This window comes from Phoenix dactylifera, chromosome 13, assembly GCF_051530095.1.
Source record: "Phoenix dactylifera cultivar Ajwa chromosome 13, Ajwa_hap1_PhDact_Kaust_v1.1, whole genome shotgun sequence".
NCBI lineage: Eukaryota > Viridiplantae > Streptophyta > Magnoliopsida > Arecales > Arecaceae > Phoenix > Phoenix dactylifera.
Window position 1 is genome coordinate 25,819,149 of NC_143202.1, and position 9,026 is coordinate 25,828,174.

The window sequence follows — 9,026 nt, forward strand, 5'->3', positions numbered from 1 at the left end:
GGGGCAACTTCTCATCTCTAGCCCATAGAGTACTATCTGAGTGACTGGCTAAATAAGCAGCCATCCAGTCTGTGGCCGCATTAGCTTTAGGGAAGATATGCTTGGCCTGGAAGGCTCCTCCATCCCTCACCATTGCCCAGATATCTTATAGCAAAGGGTGGACACAACCGTTACCCCTTGGACCTCCCGGATCCAAATCCGTATCTATATTTTCGTCAAATAAAATAAATATAAATATGAATATACTATTTTTTGTTCCGTATCCGATCCGATTTTAATTTTATTTTAATTATAAAAATCTGCTTTTATCCCACTTTCACATAGCATCAAAATGTAAATATGACACAAGAAAAACTAAGAAATCACATGCGAGTTGAACAGGACGTGGGGACGACGATCCTACCTCACAGATACGGACCACGTGGACATGTCGTGGATGTCGGCCATCCACTTTTTTCTCATGTCAATTGCTTCCCAAATTCACCCCGTCCAAAAGATGGCATTGTTCAAACTGGGGTTGTGGGTGGGAGAAACAAGCGACCACACAAATCTTCCTCGTGGACCGACAAGTTCTAGGACTCGTACAATATTTTGAACTTGGGGGGACCAAAACTTCTCACACCAGTTTTAACATAGTAGTTTATAGTAATTCTGGACATTATATATATCTCGGTTGAAATGGCTATTTGTCGCTGTCCAAGAAATCCTTAAATTAGTCATATGATAGAGAAGAAAGAGCTGCACAACCGTATTTTTCTCATGTTGAAGCTACTCAGACAGCAAAGTACACGCCATTATAATGCAAAACTATAGTTTTGCAACTAAATCATTTAACACTATAAACTTTTGCAAGAAAATAGCAATAGAATCAGTGGAAGGGATGCTGAGCACGTCTCTATATAGCCCACATGTATCAGATAACTTTGAGTGATCGATAATTACCTACTATCTCTAGTTATACTTATAGATAGTTTTTTAATAAAAAAAACTTGCGAGGTTTTAATCATCTGATAAGAGTTTCTTGCCTAGTCTATTTTTGAGCCTATGATATTCTATCAATTTTTTTGGCTTTTACGGATGCATAGGTTAGAAAGCCCCTTATTAAAATTTTATTGTGGATATGTTTTAATTAAATACTTGAACAATTATGGCTGGAGATATGCATCACCAATATTGTCGCTGCATAAAATTATTTTACTTAAGATAGTTTCTCATGTTGTGGTATCAGAGCATTCTTTTAACCTTATTGCGTGTTTAGTACTTAGATGATAACCGTTTGTGATGTTAACATCACATGAATAAGTTTTATATACCATATTTGTATGTTTATTCTCGCATAATAGAGATTTTACAAACAATGTTGAGGGATATCCTTCGAGTATGATTTTTGTTTTGGTTATATTAAAAGAAAAAAAAATGGGTAACGGACGATGGGGAGCCACCAATAATCTATCGTGTCCGCCCATCGATCTACCAGTCGGAGACTCACGGCTGGTTGCTTCGTATCCATTGATTATTTGAAATAATCAAATAAAAGTCTTTAGCCTACCTAATGCAGGGCAATTATTCTTCATCAACTACAATTATCCATATTATCTATATATGTATGTATGAGGCAATAATTTATTTGTTATCATATAACAAATCATGATTAACATAAGAAAAAAAGAGGGCTGCATTGCCCCATGCCCCAGCTCAGCTATTGGTGCATATTCTAGCTACCTGATAATTTTCTAGTTTTACCATACTAGCATTTTGGATATGATAGCGTCCAAAAACTTGCACTTCACGAAGAAAGACTCGAAACAGAAGTGTCCAAAAACTTGCACTTCACGAAGAAAGAAGTTAGCGTGAACAAAACAAACATAATGAAACCATGTCAGCCCAAGGGTGGAAAGCTTATCGACGCCTGGCAAGCTTCCTCAAAGTACAGTGGTCCACGTGTACAGGAGCGGGCAAGCGGTAGAAAAGTTTGACTGGGACCTTGTTACCATCCCTTTAGACCTGAAAAGGTTTATTCCAATTCCAATTTTGCCTCAGAGCATGTGTGACATCAGAAATGATCCCTCAGAAAATTTCATGATCTCAGAATATGATGTGATCAAAGATATTAAAAAGTCCCACCAAACATGTACATCTAATTTAAGTACATATAAGATATCCCATCATCCTCGCTTTACGATTATCATCAATTATTGATTAAGTCCAGCGTGGTGCAACAAAGATCTAGCAGAACTAGATAAGAACCCAGTAAAATTAGGCAACATATGCATGCATACACATAGAGATTGATATCTATATAGATAGATAGATAGATAGGCAGACAGGTAGGTAGGTAGATAAATATGGTCTAATTTTATTAACACATGGTAGTCTGTAAAATTAGACCATATATATATATATATATATATATATATATATATATATATATATATATATATATATATATATATATATATATATATTGGAAGGCATGGCCTACCTACATAGAATTTAAGATCATTCAGGTCAAACTTAATTAGCTTGGAAGTTGAAAAGAAGGCTCTTGCGTATCCCAGTCAATGGAAAGAAGGCTGCGGACAAAGCTGTCACCCAAGATGACCTTTGGACCAAGCTTAGCCACCAACACCTGATTAATGTGATTAATGTCATTAATTACTATCCTTCCTGTTTTCTTGTCTAAATACACCGAGACGGTGCATTATAAAAGGCCAACCATGCCACCAATTCCACTCACAGCAGAAGAGAGACTTCCGAAACTTGCCATAAAGCTTCTGAGTTCTCATCTTCCCTCTCTAGAACTACCTTTGCTATTAGACATGGCAATTCCGGTCATCGACTTCTCGAAGTTGGATGGCAAGGAAAGGGCCGAAACTTTGGCTAAGATCGCCAATGGATGCGAAGAGTGGGGATTCTTTCAGGTCAGTCAGTAACACTGCCGCAACCCATTTAGGCCATGAACATATTAAATGTTGTCATTTATTCTCAACGATCTTGTTGTTGCTGTTGTCAGCTGGTGAACCATGGGATTCCGGTGGAGCTTCTGGAGCGCGTGAAGAAGGTCAGCTCTGAATGCTACAAACTGAGAGCTGAAGCCTTCAAGAAATCCAACCCTGTCCAGTTGTTGAACAAATTGGAGGATAAAGAAGGCGAGAACAGTAACGTTCAGCGGTTGGACGACGTGGATTGGGAGGATGTGTTTGTTCTCCAAGACGACAATGAATGGCCATCCAACCCCCCAGAGTTCAAGTAAGATCCTACACTTCCCGGCCAGGTCAACCGAAGACATATACGGTTGCTTCATTAAAACCCTTCTCTTCCTTAACTTGCAGGGAAACCATGAAGGAATACAGGAGAGAGCTCAAGAAGCTGGCGGAGAAACTAATGGAAATAATGGATGAAAACTTGGGTTTACAGAAGGGCTGCATAAAGAATGCTTTCTCCGGCAATGGCGAACACGAGCCCTTCTTCGGGACCAAGGTGAGCCACTACCCGCCATGCCCTCGCCTAGACCTCGTTCAAGGCCTTCGTGCCCACACCGACGCCGGCGGCGTCATCCTGCTCTTCCAAGACGATCATGTAGGTGGACTCCAGATGCTTAAAGATGGCCAGTGGATCGACGTCCAGCCTGTAGCCAATGCCATCGTGATCAACACCGGAGATCAGATAGAGGTGCTCAGCAATGGGCGATACAAAAGCGTGTGGCACCGTGTGCTCGCCACCAGCAATGGCAACCGCCGCTCCATTGCGTCCTTCTACAACCCCTCCCCCAAGGCCACGATAGCTCCAGCAACCCCCGGAGAAGTGGCTCAACCTTTGTACCCCAAGTTTGTCTTCGGGGACTACATGGATGTGTATGTCAAGCAGAAGTTTCAGCCCAAGGAGCCTAGGTTTGAAGCGGTCGCAGCCATTTGAAGGCAAAACTGAAGCTAGAAATGATGAAAACGAGAAACAAGGTTACATGGATTCTTTTTTTTTTTTTAATGAAGAAGAATAAAATGAATGCAAGACGAGGACTTCCCAGGGGGTTCTTATGGTGCATTAGTGCTGGTATGATTGCACCCTAAAATAAGGTTACATAGATTTAGTTTTTGTTTCAACCAGTGTAAGTCAGAATGTTGAGACGTCCTACAATGAGTGGTCCTGTGTTGGTTAATTAATTTGCAAGAGTTGATTGTTTGTAACATGGTACTGGACGGACGGGTCATAAAATTTGGTGGTGTTGTTCAGTCAGTGTTCACTTAATTTATAGTTTGTAGGTGTTGTTGAGTCAGTGTTCACTTAATTTGTAGTTTGTACTCTTGAGATCATGGGCTAATTCAGTTGTGACTGCTGTAACTTATTTTACCATGTAATTCTTTTTACCATCAATGTGTGAGGCTATAAATAATTCTTTCTGCATTAAAGATGGACTCTTTTTACCATGTCACATTGCGTTGTCTTGTCTTTGATTGCTATCTTCATTCTTCTAGTCTGGGTACCCTAGCCTTTGGAATCTTTGGATTGCATTAACCAAGCAAGAAGACTCTAAGAGGTGTTAAATTATCATCTATCTTTCTGTAGCAAGAAATTAGGAGCGAGGAAAGTGAATCCAATCCCATTTCTTTTTTTTTTAAAAAAAAAGAGAGAGAGAAAAGAATGCAATCAAAAAGAAAGAAAGAATTTATCTCTAATGCAGAAAGAACTATTTATAGCCCCAAACTTAGATGGTAAAAGAATTATCTCCAACACAGGACCGTTCATTGTAGGACTCAGCATTCCCACTTACATAGGTTGAAACAAAAACTAAATCCATGTAACCTTGTTTCTCATGTTCATTTCTAGCTTCTGCTTTGCCTTCACATGGTTGCCACAGCTTCAAACCTTGGCTCCTTGGGCTGAAACTTTGTAACATGTGGTACTAACACACTATAGATTGGATTCTTAAATATTTTTTAATTTTGGTGATCCAATGGATACGAAGTCGCAAAGCTAAACTCGCGAGAGGGAAAAAAAAAGTCGGTGTAGGAAGTTGCAGGGCTACTCGAATTTGGAATGCATGGACTTGATCTGAGGAAACTACGCTCATTATGTCAGCGTTTCAGAACCGTTTGGAAATTAAATACTCAAAAATTAGTTGAATAAGGGAGTGTAGAGGGTAATTCCCAATGCTGCGATTCATTCTCAAATGAAGGATGAGCACAATGTCACAGTGATTGCAACACTTGGGAAAGATAAACCATCAGAACTGTCACGCCCCCGCCTCCGCGAGGCACGTGAGGCACCTAGTGCCCACGTGGGGGCCACATGAGGGGGGAACACGGGGCTCCCCTGCCAGATATTGTCCGGTTCTGGGGCTTCACGCAAACGTCCTTCACCCCTCCCCGGTTTTGTTTTCTTCCCAAAATGCGTCTGCAGGATTTGGAGACACCCGCCTCATATGCCCAGGCTCTGGAACGAGTCTTTCCGATGTGGGACTATTGGGCCTCACACCCTTCCCACCATCGGACAAGAGTCGTCCTCGGCTCTGATACCAAATGTCACGCCCCCGCCTCTGCGAGGCACGTGAGGCACCTAGTGCTCACGTGGGGGCCACATGAGGGGGGAACACGGGGCTCCCCTGCCAGATATTGTCCGATTCTGGGGCTTCACGCAAGCGTCCTTCACCCCTCCCCGGTTTTGTTTTCCTCCCAAAACGCGTCTGCAGGATTTGGAGACACCCGCCTCATATGCCCAGGCTCTGGAACGAGTCTTTCCGATGTGGGACTATTGGGCCTCACAAGAACAACATAAATTCAGGAGATCCCAATTAAGTGACAAAAAATGTAAAGATTGAAGAATCTTCAAGCTCCAATTCTTCTTTTTGCTTTTGGTTGAGTAAGCTTAGTTATGATGCCTAAACCACATCATCACATAGCTTCAATATGTTGGGGCCTCTGGATATCTGATTTGTATCTGCATCTGTTTAAAACAGATATATATGGATATAAATTTTTGCATCCGACTAACATCGGTATTCGTATCTGTATTCGTTAAATAAAATAAATATGCATATGGATATGTTAGTATCAGATCTGTAATCCGATTTTAACCTATTTTAATTACAAATATCTGTTTTTATCCCACTTTTATATAGCATCAAAAATATAAATATTACACAAGAAAAACTAAGAAATCACATCCGAGTTGAAGAGGAGGTGGGGACGACGATCCTACCTCACATGTCGGGGATGCCGGCCGCCCACTTTTTTCTCATGTCAATTGCTTCCTAAATTTACCCCGTCCAAAAGATGGCATTGTTCAAAGTGGGGATGTGTGTGGGGAGAAACAGGAAGCGACCACACAAATCTTTCTCGTGGGCCAACAAGTTCTAGGACTTGTGCAATATTTTGAGCTTGGGGGGACCAAAACTTCTCACACCAGTTTTAACATAGCATTATTATATTAATTCTGGAGATTATATCTTGCTTCTGGACACCAGTTTTAACATAGCATTATTATAGTAATTCTAGACATTATATATATGACAGAGAAAAAAGAGCTGCACAACCGTATTTTTCCCATACTGAAGCTATCCAAACAACAAAGTACACGCCATTATAATGCAAAACTTTAGTTTTGCAACTAAATCATTTAACACTATAAAGTTATGCAAGGAAGATGTTGGGCACGTCTCTACATAGCCCACATATATAGTTTAGTTTTCGGATAACTTTGAGTGATAGGTAATTACCTATTATCTCTGGTTATATTTGAAGATAGTTTTTTTTAATGGAAGAAAACTGATGAAGTTTTGATCATCTGATAAGAATTTCTAACCTAGCCTGTTTTTGAGCCTATGACATTCTATAATTTTATGGCTTTTACGGAGGCATAGGTTAGAAGACTCATTCTTCTTAAAGTTTTCTCATGAATAGGTTCTAATCAAATACTTGAATAATTATGACTAGAGGTATGCATCACTAAAATTATCGCTGCATGAAATTATTTTACTTGAGAGTCTCTCACGTTGTGGTATCAGAGCATCCTTTTAGCCTTATTGTTTAGCATTTAGATCATAGTCGTACATTTGTGTGTTATGAATCTTGTTTTATTAAACTCCTAATAAAAGCTACTACAAGTTATATTTCTAATAATGTGCAGAATTTTCTAAACCTAAGAAAACTAGTGGAAAGTGAATAAGATATCTATTCAGAAAGCTAGATGCGTTCACATGTGAAAACAGTGGAGACTTATAGATTAGTTTTAAAAACTGATTTTCAATTAGACCTTAAAACACCTTTTATGTTCCATCATTTTCAAGAAATTTGGTTTCTACTTCAAGCTTGATTTGTATTGGATTTAAATTCAATTTAATTTTCATGGTTCAGTTGTGAATCTTTTGAAAGATAAGAAAATTGTTGGTTTTGGAATTTTAATTGATAATTTATTTAAATTTTTTTATTAGACCCCACTTATGATCAGTTTAGTCTTTTAACCCTGCATGAGAATGAAGTTGGCATTAAATATGGTATTATTAATGAATTAATGCTTCTCTAAACTTTGGCACAAGAGATTGGGATATATCTCCATAGAGAGAATTAAAAAGTTAGTAGATGATGGAGTTTGAAAGGCTCTTAACATTATAGACTTTGGTACTTGTGTAGACTGCATAAATGAAAGGTAGACCAACAAGACCATTTTGGCTGCCAAAAGAAGTAGTGAGCTTCTAAAGATCATACACACATATATCTATGGATCATTTCTTACCCCACATCTAAATGGTCAGAAATATTTTATTTTATTTATTAATGCCCATTCAAGATATATGTATCTCTATCTCTGAATTGATAAAGCAAAAGCACTTGATGCCTTTAAAATTTTGAAGCAAAGGTGGAGAAACAAAAGGAAAAAAAAATAAAAACTGTAAAATTAGACAAGGATGGAGAATATTATGAAAGTTACATAGAAAAAGGACAAGTGTCGGGTCCATTTGCAAAGTTCCTTGAAAAAAAGGATATTACTGCCCAATACTCAATGCCCGGTACAACACAACAAAATGGTGTGGCTGAAAGGAGCAGCACGCTTATGTACATAGTTAGGAGCATCATAATTAATTCAAGTTTACCTTTATATTTATCGAGTGAAGCCTTAAAAATCGTTGTGTATATGTATCTTAAACAGGATTCCATCTAGGATGTTTCTAAAACACCTTTGAAATATGGAATAGATAAAAAGCAAGTTTAAGATATTTACACACATGGGGTTGTCTAGCTGAAATGAGAGTTTATAATTCACACCTAAAAGAATCGGATGCTAGGATAATAAATAGTTTTTTATTGGCTATGTAGTTAATTCCAAGAATATAGGTTTTATCATCTCTCGCATACTCGAAGAATTGTTGAGGCTAGAAATGCAAAATTTCTTGAGGATCATGAATTTAATGGGATTAAATTTCCTTGTTGGGTGAAATTTAAGGAAATAAGGGAACCACTTATGGTACCCTGAAATACACAAGAGTTGGTAGATTTTCCAAGTAATACTCTGATTTTTATTGAATAGCAACCAATTCAACAACAATCATATCAGGAGGAGCCACCTTATGAAAGAATTAGTAATATGGAAACCACTATTCAAGATATGCATGAAACAATGGAAGTAAGGAGATCCTCAAAAATTAGAAGACTAGCAATTTCTAGTGATTATATTGTATATCTTCAAGAGTTTGGCTATGATGTTGGATCTAAAGATGATCCGAATTTATTTTCACAAACCATTAGTGGAGAAATTTCCACACTTTAGCATGATGCTATGAAGGAAGATATAGAATCCATGGCTAAAAACGAAGTCCGAGATTACATTGAATTACTAGAAAGAGCATCAGTCATTGGATATAAATAATTCAACAAGACCAAACGAGACTCATCTTGTAATATTAAACAATATAAGGCTCAACTTGTAGCTAAGAGTTTCACTTAAAAAGAAGGCATTGGTTATCATGAAACTTTCTCTCCAATTTCAAAGAAGGATTCATTTAGAATTATCATGGCAATAGTAGCTCATTTTGA

The 9,026-nt window shown here is 38.3% G+C and overlaps 1 protein-coding gene across 1 annotated transcript; it reads left to right on the forward strand.

Annotated features, from left to right (window-relative positions):
- The first annotated feature begins 2,709 nt into the window (after positions 1–2,709).
- Positions 2,710–4,404, forward strand: LOC120112129 (1-aminocyclopropane-1-carboxylate oxidase-like). The gene is made up of 3 exons (XM_088709953.2): positions 2,710–2,921; positions 3,014–3,249; positions 3,333–4,404. Exons 1-3 carry the CDS (start codon positions 2,718–2,720, stop codon positions 3,913–3,915), a joined length of 1,023 nt encoding a protein of 340 aa, XP_088566079.1. The 5' UTR covers positions 2,710–2,717; the 3' UTR covers positions 3,916–4,404.
- Positions 4,405–9,026: the final 4,622 nt, after the last annotated feature.